The sequence below is a fragment of the Salmo salar genome, chromosome ssa04 (assembly GCF_905237065.1).
Source record: "Salmo salar chromosome ssa04, Ssal_v3.1, whole genome shotgun sequence".
NCBI classification, from domain to species: Eukaryota; Metazoa; Chordata; class Actinopteri; order Salmoniformes; family Salmonidae; genus Salmo; species Salmo salar.
Window position 1 is genome coordinate 12,516,566 of NC_059445.1, and position 24,075 is coordinate 12,540,640.

Genomic DNA, 24,075 nt, shown 5'->3' on the forward strand with positions numbered 1-24,075 from the left:
CACTCTCAACCATACACCACCACACGACATCACACTCATCCGTATACCCGACATCACACTCCACCATACACTACCACACGACATCACTCTCAACCATACACCTCAAACAACATCACGCTCAACCATACACGACATCACTCTCAACCATACACCTCCAAACAACATCACACTCAACCATGCACGACATCACACTCAACCATACACTACCACACGACATCACACTCAACCATACACCACCACACGACATCACACTAAACCGTACACGACATCACACTCAACCATACACTACCACGCGACATCACACTCAACCATACACTACCACACGACATCACACTCAACCATTAACTACTACACAACATCACACTCAACCATACACTACCACATGACATCACACTCAACCGTTCACCACCACACGACATCACACTCAACCGTACACCACCACACAACATCACACTCAACCATACACTACCACATGACATCACACTCAACCATTAACTACTACACGACATCACACCTAACTGTACACCACCACACAACATCACACTCAACCATACCGACATCACTCTCAACCATACACGACATCACACTCAACCATGCACAACATCACACTCAACCATACACGACATCACACTCAACCATCCACCACCACATTACATCACTCTCAACCATACACGACATCACACTCAACCATAAACTACGACACGACATCACACTCAACCATACACTACCACACTACGTCACCCTCAACAAACCACCACCACTCAACATCACACTCAACCGTTCACCACCACACGACATCACACTCAACCGTTCACCACCACACGACATCACACTCAACCGTACACCACCACACGACATCACACTCAACCGTACACCACCACACGACATCACACTCAACCATACACCACCACACGACATCACACTCAACCATACACGACCACTCGACATCACACTCAACCATACACTTCCACACGACATCACACTCAACCATACACCACCACACGACATCGCACTCATCCATAAACCACCACACGACATCACACTCAACCATACACGACATCACACTCAACCATACACGACATCACACTCAACCATACGTGACATCACACTCAACCATACATGACATCACACTCAACCATACACAACCACACGACATCACACTCAACCATACGTGACATCACACTCAACCATACATGACATCACACTCAACCATACACAACCACACGACATCACACTCAACCATACACGACATCACACTCAACCATACACGACATCACACTCAACCATACACCACCACACGACATCACACTCAACCATACACTACCACACGACATCACACTCAACCATACATGACATCACACTCAACCATACACGACATCACACAAAACCATACACGACATCACACTCAACCATACACGACATCACACTCAACCATACACTCCCACACGACATCACACTCAACCATACACGACATCACACTCAACCATACACGACATCTCACTCAAACATACACGACATCACACTCAACCATACACGACATCACACTCAACCATACACGACATCACACTCAACCATACACGAAATCACACTCAACCATACACGACATCACACTCAACCATACACGACATCCTAATCAACCGTACACTATCACACAACATCACACTCAACCATACACTACCACACAACATCACACTCAACCATACACTACCACACGACATCACTCTCAACCATACTCGACATCACACTCAACCATACACTACCACACGACATCACACTCAACCATAAACTACGACACAACATCACACTCAACCATACACGACATCACACTCAACCATACACGATATCACACTCAACCATACACCACCACACGAAATCACACTCAGCCATACACGACCACACGAAATCACACTCAGCCATACACGACATCACACTCAACCATACGACACCACACTCAACCATACACGACATCACACTCAACCATACACGACATCCTAATCAACCGTACACTATCACACAACATCACACTCAACCATACACTACCACACAACATCACACTCAACCATACACTACCACACGACATCACACTCAACCATACACTACCACACGACATCACTCTCAACCATACTCGACATCACACTCAACCATACACTACCACACGACATCACACTCAACCATAAACTACGACACAACATCACACTCAACCATACCGACATCACACTCAACCATACACGATATCACACTCAACCATACACCACCACACAAAATCACACTCAGCCATACACGACATCACACTCAACCATACGACACCACACTCAACCATAAACAACCTTACACGACATCACACTCAACCATACACAACATCACACTCAACCATACACCACCACACGACATCACACTCAACCATAGACTACCACACGACATCACACTCAACCATACATGACATCACACTCAACCATACACAACCACACGACATCACTCTCAACCATACACGACATCACACTCAACCATACACGACATCACACTGAACCATACACGACATCACACTGAACCATACCGACATCACACTCAACCATACACGACATCACACTCAACCATACACAACATCACACTCAACCATACACTACCACACGACATCACACTCAACCATACACTACCACACGACATCACACTCAACCATACACTACCACACGACATCACACTCAACCATACACTACCACACGACATCACACTCAACCATACACTACCACACGACATCACACTCAACCATACACTACCACACGACATCACACTCAACCATACACTACCACACGACATCACACTCAACCATACACTACCACACGACATCACACTCAACCATAAACTCACGACACAACATCACACTCAACCATACCCGACATCACACTCAACCATACACGATATCACACTCAACCATACACCACCACACGACATCACACTCAGCCATACACGACATCACACTCAACCATACAACACCACACTCAACCATAAACAAACCATACACGACATCACACTCAACCATACACGACATCACACTCAACCATACACCACCACACGACATCACACTCAACCATACACCACCACACGACATCACACTCAACCATACATGACATCACACTCAACCATACACAACCACACGACATCACTCTCAACCATACACGACATCGCACTGAACCATACCGACATCACACAGAACCATACACGACATCACACAAAACCATACACGACATCACACTCAACCATACACGACATCACACTCAACCATACACTCCCACACGACATCACACTCAACCATACACGACATCACACTCAACCATACACGACATCTCACTCAAACTTACACGACATCACACTCAACCATACCGACATCACACTCAACCATACCGACATCACACTCAACCATACACGACATCACACTCAACCATACACGGCATCACACTCAACCATACACGACATCCTAATCAACCATACACTATCACACAACATCACACTCAACCATACACTACCACACAACATCACACTCAACCATACACTACCACACGACATCACTCTCAACCATACTCGACATCACACTCAACCATACACTACCACACGACATCACACTCAACCATAAACTACGACACAACATCACACTCAACCATACACGACATCACACTCAACCATACCGATATCACACTCAACCATACACCACCACACGAAATCACACTCAGCCATACACGACATCACACTCAACCATACGACACCACACTCAACCATAAACAACCTTACACGACATCACACTCAACCATACACGACATCACACTCAACCATACACCACCACACGACATAACACTCAACCATACACAACCACACGACATCACTCTCAACCATACACGACATCACTCTCAACCATACACGACATCACACTCAACCATACACGACATCACACTCAACCATACACGACATCACACTCAAACATACACGACATCACACTCAACCATACACGACATCACACTCAACCATACACGACATCACACTCAACCATACACGACATCACACTCAACCATACACGACATCACACTCAACCATACACGACATCCTAATCAACCATACACTATCACACAACATCACACTCAACCATACACTACCACACAACATCACACTCAACCATACACTACCACACGACATCACACTCAACCATACACTACCACACGACATCACTCTCAACCATACTCGACATCACACTCAACCATACACTACCACACGACATCACACTCAACCATAAACTACGACACAACATCACACTCAACCATACACGACATCACACTCAACCATACACCACCACACGACATCACACTCAACCATAGACTACCACACGACATCACACTCAACCATACATTACCACACGACATCACACTCAACCATACATGACATCACACTCAACCATACACAACCACACGACATCACTCTCAACCATACACGACATCACACTCAACCGTACACCACCATACGACATCACACTCAACCATACACAACATCACACTCAACCATACACAACATCACACTCAACCATACAAAACATCACTCTCAACCATACACTACAACACAACATCACACTCAACCATACACTACCACACGACATCACCCTCAACTATACACTACCACACAACATCACACTCAACCATAAACTACGACACGACATCACACTCAACCATAAACTACAACACGACATCACACTCAACCATACACTACCACACGACATCACTCTCAACCGTATACCCGACATCACACTCAACCATACACGACATCCCAGTCAACCATACACTACCACACGACATCACACTCAACCATACACTACCACACGACATCACACTCAACCATACACTACGACATGACATCACACTCAACCATACACGAAATCACACTCAACCGTACACAACCACACGACATCACACTCAACCATACACGACATCCCAGTCAACCATACACTACCACACGACATCACACTCAACCATAAACTACCACACGATATCACACTCAACCATACACTACCACACGACATCACACTCAACCATACACTACCAAACAACATCGCACTCAACCATGAACTTCCACACGACATCGCACTCAAGCATGAACTACCACACGACATCACACTGAACCATACACTACCACACAACATCGCACTCAACCATACACTACCACATGACGTCACACTCAACCATACACGACATCACTCTCAACCATACACCACCACACGACATCACACTCATCCGTTACACGACATCACACTCCACCATACACTACCACACGACATCACTCTCAACCATACACCTCCAAACAACATCACACTCAACCATGCACGACATCACTCTCAACCGTACACGACATCACACTCAACCATACACGACATCCCAGTCAACCATACACTACCACACGACATCACACTCAACCATACACTACCACACGACATCACACTCAACCATACACTACGACATGACATCACACTCAACCATACACGAAATCACACTCAACCGTACACAACCACACGACATCACACTCAACCATACACGACATCCCAGTCAACCATACACTACCACACGACATCACACTCAACCATAAACTACCACACGATATCACACTCAACCATACACTACCACACGACATCACACTCAACCATACACTACCAAACAACATCGCACTCAACCATGAACTTCCACACGACATCGCACTCAACCATGAACTACCACACGACATCACACTGAACCATACACTACCACACAACATCGCACTCAACCATACACTACCACATGACGTCACACTCAACCATACCGACATCACTCTCAACCATACACCACCACACGACATCACACTCATCCGTATACCCGACATCACACTCCACCATACACTACCACACGACATCACTCTCAACCATACACCTCCAAACAACATCACGCTCAACCATACACGACATCACTCTCAACCATACACCTCCAAACAACATCACACTCAACCATGCACGACATCACTCTCAACCGTACACGACATCACACTCAACCATACACGACATCCCAGTCAACCATACACTACCACACGACATCTCACTCAACCATACACTACCACACGACATCACACTCAACCATACACTACGACATGACATCACACTCAACCATACACGAAATCACACTCAACCGTACACAACCACACGACATCACACTCAACCATACACGACATCCCAGTCAACCATACACTACCACACGACATCACACTCAACCATAAACTACCACACGATATCACACTCAACCATACACTACCACACGACATCACACTCAACCATACACTACCAAACAACATCGCACTCAACCATGAACTTCCACCACGACATCGCACTCAAGCATGAACTACCACACGACATCACACTGAACCATACACTACCACACAACATCGCACTCAACCATACACTACCACATGACGTCACACTCAACCATACACGACATCACTCTCAACCATACACCACCACACGACATCACACTCATCCGTATACCCGACATCACACTCCACCATACACTACCACACGACATCACTCTCAACCATACACCTCCAAACAACATCACGCTCAACCATACACGACATCACTCTCAACCATACACCTCAAACAACATCACACTCAACCATGCACGACATCACACTCAACCATACACTACCACACGACATCACACTCAACCATACACCACCACACGACATCACACTAAACCGTACACGACATCACACTCAACCATACACTACCACGCGACATCACACTCAACCATACACTACCACACGACATCACACTCAACCATTAACTACTACACAACATCACACTCAACCATACACTACCACACGACATCACACTCAACCATACACTACCACACGACATCACACTCAACCATACACTACCACCCGACATCACACTCAACCATACACTACCACCCGACATCACACTCAACCATACACTACCACACGACATCACACTCAACCATACACTACCACACGACATCACACTCAACCATAAACTACGACACAACATCACACTCAACCATACACGACATCACACTCAACCATACACGATATCACACTCAACCATACACCACCACACGACATCACACTCAGCCATACACGACATCACACTCAACCATACAACACCACACTCAACCATAAACAACCATACACGACATCACACTCAACCATACACGACATCACACTCAACCATACACCACCACACGACATCACACTCAACCATACACCACCACACGACATCACACTCAACCATACGTGACATCACACTCAACCATACACAACCACACGACATCACTCTCAACCATACACGACATCGCACTGAACCATACGACATCACACAGAACCATACCGACATCACACAAAACCATACACGACATCACACTCAACCATACACGACATCACACTCAACCATACACTCCCACACGACATCACACTCAACCATACACGACATCACACTCAACCATACACGACATCTCACTCAAACTTACACGACATCACACTCAACCATACACGACATCACACTCAACCATACACGACATCACACTCAACCATACACGACATCACACTCAACCATACACGACATCACACTCAACCATACACGGCATCACACTCAACCATACACGACATCCTAATCAACCATACACTATCACACAACATCACACTCAACCATACACTACCACACAACATCACACTCAACCATACACTACCACACGACATCACTCTCAACCATACTCGACATCACACTCAACCATACACTACCACACGACATCACACTCAACCATAAACTACGACACAACATCACACTCAACCATACACGACATCACACTCAACCATACCGATATCACACTCAACCATACACCACCACACGAAATCACACTCAGCCATACACGACATCACACTCAACCATACGACACCACACTCAACCATAAACAACCTTACACGACATCACACTCAACCATACACGACATCACACTCAACCATACACCACCACACGACATAACACTCAACCATACACAACCACACGACATCACTCTCAACCATACACGACATCACTCTCAACCATACACGACATCACACTCAACCATACACGACATCACACTCAACCATACACGACATCACACTCAAACATACACGACATCACACTCAACCATACACGACATCACACTCAACCATACCCGACATCACACTCAACCATACCGCGACATCACACTCAACCATACACGACATCACACTCAACCATACACGACATCCTAATCAACCATACACTATCACACAACATCACACTCAACCATACACTACCACACAACATCACACTCAACCATACACTACCACACGACATCACACTCAACCATACACTACCACACGACATCACTCTCAACCATACTCGACATCACACTCAACCATACACTACCACACGACATCACACTCAACCATAAACTACGACACAACATCACACTCAACCATACACGACATCACACTCAACCATACACCACCACACGACATCACACTCAACCATAGACTACCACACGACATCACACTCAACCATACATTACCACACGACATCACACTCAACCATACATGACATCACACTCAACCATACACAACCACACGACATCACTCTCAACCATACACGACATCACACTCAACCGTACACCACCATACGACATCACACTCAACCATACACAACATCACACTCAACCATACACAACATCACACTCAACCATACAAAACATCACTCTCAACCATACACTACAACACAACATCACACTCAACCATACACTACCACACGACATCACCCTCAACTATACACTACCACACAACATCACACTCAACCATAAACTACGACTACGACATCACACTCAACCATAAACTACAACACGACATCACACTCAACCATACACTACCACACGACATCACTCTCAACCGTATACCCGACATCACACTCAACCATACACGACATCCCAGTCAACCATACACTACCACACGACATCACACTCAACCATACACTACCACACGACATCACACTCAACCATACACTACGACATGACATCACACTCAACCATACACGAAATCACACTCAACCGTACACAACCACACGACATCACACTCAACCATACACGACATCCCAGTCAACCATACACTACCACACGACATCACACTCAACCATAAACTACCACACGATATCACACTCAACCATACACTACCACACGACATCACACTCAACCATACACTACCAAACAACATCGCACTCAACCATGAACTTCCACACGACATCGCACTCAAGCATGAACTACCACACGACATCACACTGAACCATACACTACCACACAACATCGCACTCAACCATACACTACCACATGACGTCACACTCAACCATACACGACATCACTCTCAACCATACACCACCACACGACATCACACTCATCCGTACACGACATCACACTCCACCATACACTACCACACGACATCACTCTCAACCATACACCTCCAAACAACATCACACTCAACCATGCACGACATCACTCTCAACCGTACACGACATCACACTCAACCATACACGACATCCCAGTCAACCATACACTACCACACGACATCACACTCAACCATACACTACCACACGACATCACACTCAACCATACACTACGACATGACATCACACTCAACCATACACGAAATCACACTCAACCGTACACAACCACACGACATCACACTCAACCATACACGACATCCCAGTCAACCATACACTACCACACGACATCACACTCAACCATAAACTACCACACGATATCACACTCAACCATACACTACCACACGACATCACACTCAACCATACACTACCAAACAACATCGCACTCAACCATGAACTTCCACACGACATCGCACTCAACCATGAACTACCACACGACATCACACTGAACCATACACTACCACACAACATCGCACTCAACCATACACTACCACATGACGTCACACTCAACCATACACGACATCACTCTCAACCATACACCACCACACGACATCACACTCATCCGTATACCCGACATCACACTCCACCATACACTACCACACGACATCACTCTCAACCATACACCTCCAAACAACATCACGCTCAACCATACACGACATCACTCTCAACCATACACCTCAAACAACATCACACTCAACCATGCACGACATCACTCTCAACCGCATACCGACATCACACTCAACCATACACGACATCCCAGTCAACCATACACTACCACACGACATCTCACTCAACCATACACTACCACACGACATCACACTCAACCATACACTACGACATGACATCACACTCAACCATACACGAAATCACACTCAACCGTACACAACCACACGACATCACACTCAACCATACACGACATCCCAGTCAACCATACACTACCACACGACATCACACTCAACCATAAACTACCACACGATATCACACTCAACCATACACTACCACACGACATCACACTCAACCATACACTACCAAACAACATCGCACTCAACCATGAACTTCCACACGACATCGCACTCAAGCATGAACTACCACACGACATCACACTGAACCATACACTACCACACAACATCGCACTCAACCATACACTACCACATGACGTCACACTCAACCATACCGACATCACTCTCAACCATACACCACCACACGACATCACACTCATCCGTATACCCGACATCACACTCCACCATACACTACCACACGACATCACTCTCAACCATACACCTCAAACAACATCACGCTCAACCATACACGACATCACTCTCAACCATACACCTCCAAACAACATCACACTCAACCATGCACGACATCACACTCAACCATACACTACCACACGACATCACACTCAACCATACACCACCACACGACATCACACTAAACCGATACCCGACATCACACTCAACCATACACTACCACGCGACATCACACTCAACCATACACTACCACACGACATCACACTCAACCATTAACTACTACACAACATCACACTCAACCATACACTACCACATGACATCACACTCAACCGTACACCACCACACAACATCACACTCAACCATACACTACCACATGACATCACACTCAACCATTAACTACTACACGACATCACACCTAACTGTACACCACCACACAACATCACACTCAACCATACACGACATCACTCTCAACCATACACGACATCACACTCAACCATGCACAACATCACACTCAACCATACACGACATCACACTCAACCATCCACCACCACATTACATCACTCTCAACCATACACGACATCACACTCAACCATAAACTACGACACGACATCACACTCAACCATACACTACCACACTACGTCACCCTCAACAAACCACCACCACTCAACATCACACTCAACCGTTCACCACCACACGACATCACACTCAACCGTTCACCACCACACGACATCACACTCAACCGTACACCACCACACGACATCACACTCAACCGTACACCACCACACGACATCACACTCAACCATACACCACCACACGACATCACACTCAACCATACACGACCACTCGACATCACACTCAACCATACACTTCCACACGACATCACACTCAACCATACACCACCACACGACATCGCACTCATCCATAAACCACCACACGACATCACACTCAACCATACACGACATCACACTCAACCATACACGACATCACACTCAACCATACGTGACATCACACTCAACCATACATGACATCACACTCAACCATACACAACCACACGACATCACACTCAACCATACATGACATCACACTCAACCATACATGACATCACACTCAACCATACACAACCACACGACATCACACTCAACCATACCGACATCACACTCAACCATACACGACATCACACTCAACCATACACCACCACACGACATCACACTCAACCATACACTACCACACGACATCACACTCAACCATACATGACATCACACTCAACCATACACGACATCACACAAAACCATACACGACATCACACTCAACCATACACGACATCACACTCAACCATACACTCCCACACGACATCACACTCAACCATACATGACATCACACTCAACCATACACGACATCTCACTCAAACATACACGACATCACACTCAACCATACACGACATCACACTCAACCATACACGACATCACACTCAACCATACACGACATCACACTCAACCATACACGACATCACACTCAACCATACACGACATCCTAATCAACCGTACACTATCACACAACATCACACTCAACCATACACTACCACACAATTCACACTCAACCATACACTACCACACGACATCACTCTCAACCATACTCGACATCACACTCAACCATACACTACCACACGACATCACACTCAACCATAAACTACGACACAACATCACACTCAACCATACACGACATCACACTCAACCATACACCACCACACGACATCACACTCAACCATAGACTACCACACGACATCACACTCAACCATACATTACCACACGACATCACACTCAACCATACATGACATCACACTCAACCATACACAACCACACGACATCACTCTCAACCATACACGACATCACACTCAACCGTACACCACCATACGACATCACACTCAACCATACACAACATCACACTCAACCATACACAACATCACACTCAACCATACAAAACATCACTCTCAACCATACACTACAACACAACATCACACTCAACCATACACTACCACACGACATCACCCTCAACTATACACTACCACACAACATCACACTCAACCATAAACTCACGACACGACATCACGCTCAACCATAAACTACAACACGACATCACACTCAACCATACACTACCACACGACATCACTCTCAACCGTACCCGACATCACACTCAACCATACACGACATCCCAGTCAACCATACACTACCACACGACATCACACTCAACCATACACTACCACACGACATCACACTCAACCATACACTACGACATGACATCACACTCAACCATACACGAAATCACACTCAACCGTACACAACCACACGACATCACACTCAACCATACACGACATCCCAGTCAACCATACACTACCACACGACATCACACTCAACCATAAACTACCACACGATATCACACTCAACCATACACTACCACACGACATCACACTCAACCATACACTACCAAACAACATCGCACTCAACCATGAACTTCCACACGACATCGCACTCAAGCATGAACTACCACACGACATCACACTGAACCATACACTACCACACAACATCGCACTCAACCATACACTACCACATGACGTCACACTCAACCATACACGACATCACTCTCAACCATACACCACCACACGACATCACACTCATCCGTATACCGACATCACACTCCACCATACACTACCACACGACATCACTCTCAACCATACACCTCAAACAACATCACACTCAACCATGCACGACATCACTCTCAACCGTACCCGACATCACACTCAACCATACACGACATCCCAGTCAACCATACACTACCACACGACATCACACTCAACCATACACTACCACACGACATCACACTCAACCATACACTACGACATGACATCACACTCAACCATACACGAAATCACACTCAACCGTACACAACCACACGACATCACACTCAACCATACACGACATCCCAGTCAACCATACACTACCACACGACATCACACTCAACCATAAACTACCACACGATATCACACTCAACCATACACTACCACACGACATCACACTCAACCATACACTACCAAACAACATCGCACTCAACCATGAACTTCCACACGACATCGCACTCAACCATGAACTACCACACGACATCACACTGAACCATACACTACCACACAACATCGCACTCAACCATACACTACCACATGACGTCACACTCAACCATACACGACATCACTCTCAACCATACACCACCACACGACATCACACTCATCCGTACACGACATCACACTCCACCATACACTACCACACGACATCACTCTCAACCATACACCTCCAAACAACATCACGCTCAACCATACACGACATCACTCTCAACCATACACCTCCAAACAACATCACACTCAACCATGCACGACATCACTCTCAACCGTACACGACATCACACTCAACCATACACGACATCCCAGTCAACCATACACTACCACACGACATCTCACTCAACCATACACTACCACACGACATCACACTCAACCATACACTACGACATGACATCACACTCAACCATACACGAAATCACACTCAACCGTACACAACCACACGACATCACACTCAACCATACACGACATCCCAGTCAACCATACACTACCACACGACATCACACTCAACCATAAACTACCACACGATATCACACTCAACCATACACTACCACACGACATCACACTCAACCATACACTACCAAACAACATCGCACTCAACCATGAACTTCCACACGACATCGCACTCAAGCATGAACTACCACACGACATCACACTGAACCATACACTACCACACAACATCGCACTCAACCATACACTACCACATGACGTCACACTCAACCATACACGACATCACTCTCAACCATACACCACCACACGACATCACACTCATCCGTTACACGACATCACACTCCACCATACACTACCACACGACATCACTCTCAACCATACACCTCCAAACAACATCACGCTCAACCATACACGACATCACTCTCAACCATACACCTCCAAACAACATCACACTCAACCATGCACGACATCACACTCAACCATACACTACCACACGACATCACACTCAACCATACACCACCACACGACATCACACTAAACCGTACACGACATCACACTCAACCATACACTACCACGCGACATCACACTCAACCATACACTACCACACGACATCACACTCAACCATTAACTACTACACAACATCACACTCAACCATACACTACCACATGACATCACACTCAACCGTACACCACCACACAACATCACACTCAACCATACACTACCACATGACATCACACTCAACCATTAACTACTACACGACATCACACCTAACTGTACACCACCACACAACATCACACTCAACCATACACGACATCACACTCAACCATACACGACATCACTCTCAACCATACACGACATCACACTCAACCATGCACAACATCACACTCAACCATACACGACATCACACTCAACCATCCACCACCACATTACATCACTCTCAACCATACACGACATCACACTCAACCATAAACTACGACACGACATCACACTCAACCATACACTACCACACTACGTCACCCTCAACAAACCACCACCACTCAACATCACACTCAACCGTTCACCACCACACGACATCACACTCAACCGTTCACCACCACACGACATCACACTCAACCGTACACCACCACACGACATCACACTCAACCGTACACCACCACACGACATCACACTCAACCATACACCACCACACGACATCACACTCAACCATACACGACCACTCGACATCACACTCAACCATACACTTCCACACGACATCACACTCAACCATACACCACCACACGACATCGCACTCATCCATAAACCACCACACGACATCACACTCAACCATACACGACATCACACTCAACCATACACGACATCACACTCAACCATACATGACATCACACTCAACCATACATGACATCACACTCAACCATACACAACCACACGACATCACACTCAACCATACATGACATCACACTCAACCATACATGACATCACACTCAACCATACACAACCACACGACATCACACTCAACCATACACGACATCACACTCAACCATACACGACATCACACTCAACCATACACCACCACACGACATCACACTCAACCATACACTACCACACGACATCACACTCAACCATACATGACATCACACTCAACCATACACGACATCACACAAAACCATACACGACATCACACTCAACCATACACGACATCACACTCAACCATACACTCCCACACGACATCACACTCAACCATACACGACATCACACTCAACCATACACGACATCTCACTCAAACATACACGACATCACACTCAACCATACCGACATCACACTCAACCATACACGACATCACACTCAACCATACACGACATCACACTCAACCATACACGACATCACACTCAACCATACACGACATCCTAATCAACCGTACACTATCACACAACATCACACTCAACCATACACTACCACACAACATCACACTCAACCATACACTACCACACGACATCACTCTCAACCATACTCGACATCACACTCAACCATACACTACCACACGACATCACACTCAACCATAAACTACGACACAACATCACACTCAACCATACACGACATCACACTCAACCATACACGATATCACACTCAACCATACACCACCACACGAAATCACACTCAGCCATACACGACCACACGAAATCACACTCAGCCATACACGACATCACACTCAACCATACGACACCACACTCAACCATACACGACATCACACTCAACCATACACGACATCCTAATCAACCGTACACTATCACACAACATCACACTCAACCATACACTACCACACAACATCACACTCAACCATACACTACCACACGACATCACACTCAACCATACACTACCACACGACATCACTCTCAACCATACTCGACATCACACTCAACCATACACTACCACACGACATCACACTCAACCATAAACTACGACACAACATCACACTCAACCATACACGACATCACACTCAACCATACACGATATCACACTCAACCATACACCACCACACGAAATCACACTCAGCCATACACGACATCACACTCAACCATACGACACCACACTCAACCATAAACAACCTTACACGACATCACACTCAACCATACACAACATCACACTCAACCATACACCACCACACGACATCACACTCAACCATAGACTACCACACGACATCACACTCAACCATACATGACATCACACTCAACCATACACAACCACACGACATCACTCTCAACCATACACGACATCACACTCAACCATACACGACATCACACTGAACCATACACGACATCACACTGAACCATACACGACATCACACTCAACCATACACGACATCACACTCAACCATACACAACATCACACTCAACCATACACTACCACACGACATCACACTCAACCATACACTACCACACGACATCACACTCAACCATACACTACCACACGACATCACACTCAACCATACACTACCACACGACATCACACTCAACCATACACTACCACACGACATCACACTCAACCATACACTACCACACGACATCACACTCAACCATACACTACCACACGACATCACACTCAACCATACACTACCACACGACATCACACTCAACCATAAACTACGACACAACATCACACTCAACCATACACGACATCACACTCAACCATACACGATATCACACTCAACCATACACCACCACACGACATCACACTCAGCCATACACGACATCACACTCAACCATACAACACCACACTCAACCATAAACAACCATACACGACATCACACTCAACCATACACGACATCACACTCAACCATACACCACCACACGACATCACACTCAACCATACACCACCACACGACATCACACTCAACCATACATGACATCACACTCAACCATACACAACCACACGACATCACTCTCAACCATACACGACATCGCACTGAACCATACACGACATCACACAGAACCATACACGACATCACACAAAACCATACACGACATCACACTCAACCATACACGACATCACACTCAACCATACACTCCCACACGACATCACACTCAACCATACACGACATCACACTCAACCATACACGACATCTCACTCAAACTTACACGACATCACACTCAACCATACACGACATCACACTCAACCATACACGACATCACACTCAACCATACACGACATCACACTCAACCATACACGACATCACACTCAACCATACACGGCATCACACTCAACCATACACGACATCCTAATCAACCATACACTATCACACAACATCACACTCAACCATACACTACCACACAACATCACACTCAACCATACACTACCACACGACATCACTCTCAACCATACTCGACATCACACTCAACCATACACTACCACACGACATCACACTCAACCATAAACTACGACACAACATCACACTCAACCATACACGACATCACACTCAACCATACACGATATCACACTCAACCATACACCACCACACGAAATCACACTCAGCCATACACGACATCACACTCAACCATACGACACCACACTCAACCATAAACAACCTTACACGACATCACACTCAACCATACACGACATCACACTCAACCATACACCACCACACGACATAACACTCAACCATACACAACCACACGACATCACTCTCAACCATACACGACATCACTCTCAACCATACACGACATCACACTCAACCATACACGACATCACACTCAACCATACACGACATCACACTCAAACATACACGACATCACACTCAACCATACACGACATCACACTCAACCATACACGACATCACACTCAACCATACACGACATCACACTCAACCATACACGACATCACACTCAACCATACACGACATCCTAATCAACCATACACTATCACACAACATCACACTCAACCATACACTACCACACAACATCACACTCAACCATACACTACCACACGACATCACACTCAACCATACACTACCACACGACATCACTCTCAACCATACTCGACATCACACTCAACCATACACTACCACACGACATCACACTCAACCATAAACTACGACACAACATCACACTCAACCATACACGACATCACACTCAACCATACACCACCACACGACATCACACTCAACCATAGACTACCACACGACATCACACTCAACCATACATTACCACACGACATCACACTCAACCATACATGACATCACACTCAACCATACACAACCACACGACATCACTCTCAACCATACACGACATCACACTCAACCGTACACCACCATACGACATCACACTCAACCATACACAACATCACACTCAACCATACACAACATCACACTCAACCATACAAAACATCACTCTCAACCATACACTACAACACAACATCACACTCAACCATACACTACCACACGACATCACCCTCAACTATACACTACCACACAACATCACACTCAACCATAAACTACGACACGACATCACACTCAACCATAAACTACAACACGACATCACACTCAACCATACACTACCACACGACATCACTCTCAACCGTACACGACATCACACTCAACCATACACGACATCCCAGTCAACCATACACTACCACACGACATCACACTCAACCATACACTACCACACGACATCACACTCAACCATACACTACGACATGACATCACACTCAACCATACACGAAATCACACTCAACCGTACACAACCACACGACATCACACTCAACCATACACGACATCCCAGTCAACCATACACTACCACACGACATCACACTCAACCATAAACTACCACACGATATCACACTCAACCATACACTACCACACGACATCACACTCAACCATACACTACCAAACAACATCGCACTCAACCATGAACTTCCACACGACATCGCACTCAAGCATGAACTACCACACGACATCACACTGAACCATACACTACCACACAACATCGCACTCAACCATACACTACCACATGACGTCACACTCAACCATACACGACATCACTCTCAACCATACACCACCACACGACATCACACTCATCCGTACACGACATCACACTCCACCATACACTACCACCCGACATCACTCTCAACCATACACCTCCAAACAACATCACACTCAACCATGCACGACATCACTCTCAACCGTACCCGACATCACACTCAACCATACACGACATCCCAGTCAACCATACACGCACCACACGACATCACACTCAACCATACACTACCACACGACATCACACTCAACCATACACTACGACATGACATCACACTCAACCATACACGAAATCACACTCAACCGTACACAACCACACGACATCACACTCAACCATACACGACATCCCAGTCAACCATACACTACCACACGACATCACACTCAACCATAAACTACCACACGATATCACACTCAACCATACACTACCACACGACATCACACTCAACCATACACTACCAAACAACATCGCACTCAACCATGAACTTCCACACGACATCGCACTCAACCATGAACTACCACACGACATCACACTGAACCATACACTACCACACAACATCGCACTCAACCATACACTACCACATGACGTCACACTCAACCATACACGACATCACTCTCAACCATACACCACCACACGACATCACACTCATCCGTTACACGACATCACACTCCACCATACACTACCACACGACATCACTCTCAACCATACACCTCCAAACAACATCACGCTCAACCATACACGACATCACTCTCAACCATACACCTCCAAACAACATCACACTCAACCATGCACGACATCACTCTCAACCGTACCGACATCACACTCAACCATACACGACATCCCAGTCAACCATACACTACCACACGACATCTCACTCAACCATACACTACCACACGACATCACACTCAACCATACACTACGACATGACATCACACTCAACCATACACGAAATCACACTCAACCGTACACAACCACACGACATCACACTCAACCATACACGACATCCCAGTCAACCATACACTACCACACGACATCACACTCAACCATAAACTACCACACGATATCACACTCAACCATACACTACCACACGACATCACACTCAACCATACACTACCAAACAACATCGCACTCAACCATGAACTTCCACACGACATCGCACTCAAGCATGAACTACCACACGACATCACACTGAACCATACACTACCACACAACATCGCACTCAACCATACACTACCACATGACGTCACACTCAACCATACACGACATCACTCTCAACCATACACCACCACACGACATCACACTCATCCGTACACGACATCACACTCCACCATACACTACCACACGACATCACTCTCAACCATACACCTCCAAACAACATCACGCTCAACCATACACGACATCACTCTCAACCATACACCTCCAAACAACATCACACTCAACCATGCACGACATCACACTCAACCATACACTACCACACGACATCACACTCAACCATACACCACCACACGACATCACACTAAACCGTACACGACATCACACTCAACCATACACTACCACGCGACATCACACTCAACCATACACTACCACACGACATCACACTCAACCATTAACTACTACACAACATCACACTCAACCATACACTACCACATGACATCACACTCAACCGTACACCACCACACAACATCACACTCAACCATACACTACCACATGACATCACACTCAACCATTAACTACTACACGACATCACACCTAACTGTACACCACCACACAACATCACACTCAACCATACACGACATCACTCTCAACCATACACGACATCACACTCAACCATGCACAACATCACACTCAACCATACACGACATCACACTCAACCATCCACCACCACATTACATCACTCTCAACCATACACGACATCACACTCAACCATAAACTACGACACGACATCACACTCAACCATACACTACCACACTACGTCACCCTCAACAAACCACCACCACTCAACATCACACTCAACCGTTCACCACCACACGACATCACACTCAACCGTTCACCACCACACGACATCACACTCAACCGTACACCACCACACGACATCACACTCAACCGTACACCACCACACGACATCACACTCAACCATACACCACCACACGACATCACACTCAACCATACACGACCACTCGACATCACACTCAACCATACACTTCCACACGACATCACACTCAACCATACACCACCACACGACATCGCACTCATCCATAAACCACCACACGACATCACACTCATCCGTACACGACATCACACTCCACCATACACTACCACACGACATCACTCTCAACCATACACCTCCAAACAACATCACGCTCAACCATACACGACATCACTCTCAACCATACACCTCCAAACAACATCACACTCAACCATGCACGACATCACACTCAACCATACACTACCACACGACATCACACTCAACCATACACCACCACACGACATCACACTAAACCGTACACGACATCACACTCAACCATACACTACCACACGACATCACACTCAACCATACACTACCACACGACATCACACTCAACCATTAACTACTACACAACATCACACTCAACCATACACTACCACATGACATCACACTCAACCGTACACCACCACACAACATCACACTCAACCATACACTACCACATGACATCACACTCAACCATTAACTACTACACGACATCACACCTAACTGTACACCACCACACAACATCACACTCAACCATACACGACATCACACTCAACCATACACGACATCACACTCAACCATGCACGACATCACACTCAACCATACACGACATCACACTCAACCATCCACCACCACACGACATCACTCTCAACCATACACGACATCACACTCAACCATAAACTACGACACGACATCACACTCAACCATACACTACCACACTACGTCACCCTCAACAAACCACCACCACTCAACATCACACTCAACCGTTCACCACCACACGACATCACACTCAACCGTTCACCACTACACGACATCACACTCAACCGTACACCACCACACGACATCACACTCAACCGTACACTACCACACGACATCGCACTCAACCATACAGCACCACACGACATCACACGACATCACACTCAACCATACACGACATCACACTCAACCATATAATTCTACACGACATCACACTCAACCATACACCACCACACGACATCACACTCAACCATACACGACATCACACTTAACCATACACTACCACACGATATCGCACTTAACCATACACTACCACACGATATCGCACTCAACCTTACACTACCACACAATATCATACTTAACCGTACACCACCACACGACATCACACTCTACCATACACGACATCACACTCAACCATTCACTACATCACACTCAACCATACACGACAAACATGACCACAACCGAAACACCAGCTCATATCACAAACATTTCCATTAAATCACTAAACACCACATCACCACCCACCCCAAAACCACATCACCATAAGGCAAGCTGACAATGTGTTGTCTTACAGCGTCATTACAGTGAGGCAGTAAACGTGTTCTCCCTTCAGATTTTCAACGTTGTGCCGATCTCATGGTTGCCAAGCCACTCACTGTAAGCCCTGTCTGTAACAGGAGTTTCTGTGTGGAGAGGTGGTGGGACAAACATGACTAAAAAATCTGTCCAGTCAGGGGTTTTACACTTTCCACTACTCTCCCACTTTCTCCTTCACCCCCTTTTTCCTTCTCTCTCTCCCTCCCTCCTTCCAGATGATCATAGCATCTGTCCTCTCGTCTTCTCGATGGAAATAGGAGAACAATCGTTGTCACGACTCTGTCCCGTCAGCACCCGATGTGATTACTGTTTCTTTTCTCTCTCCCTCTCCTCCACTTGTGGCCACAGCTCTATAACGAGCTGAGCATATGTTACCAGGCGCTCAAATCCAACGAGGGCCAGCTCCGCCAGAGTCACGTCGCCCTGACAACCCAGCTGGGCCTGAAGGAACAGCAGATTGTGCAGCTCCAAGGCCAGCTACAGCAACAACAACAACAGCAGACACACAACCAGCAGCAGCTTCCACAGACCATGGCCCCAGCCGGTCCCCCAGCCAGGCAGACCAACTCTAAACACTTTGAGGTGAGCTGTCGGAG

The 24,075-nt window shown here is 46.2% G+C and overlaps 1 protein-coding gene across 2 annotated transcripts in view; it reads left to right on the forward strand.

Annotated features, from left to right (window-relative positions):
• LOC106602318 (centlein) overlaps positions 1 to 24,075 on the forward strand; it is a 195,106-nt gene that overhangs the window by 46,582 nt on the left and 124,449 nt on the right. For both annotated transcript variants that reach the window (XM_045716502.1, XM_045716503.1), the window contains exon 9: positions 23,828 to 24,061. In XM_045716502.1, the coding sequence (XP_045572458.1) occupies positions 23,828 to 24,061 (234 nt within the window). The remainder of the gene's footprint in view (positions 1 to 23,827; positions 24,062 to 24,075) is intronic.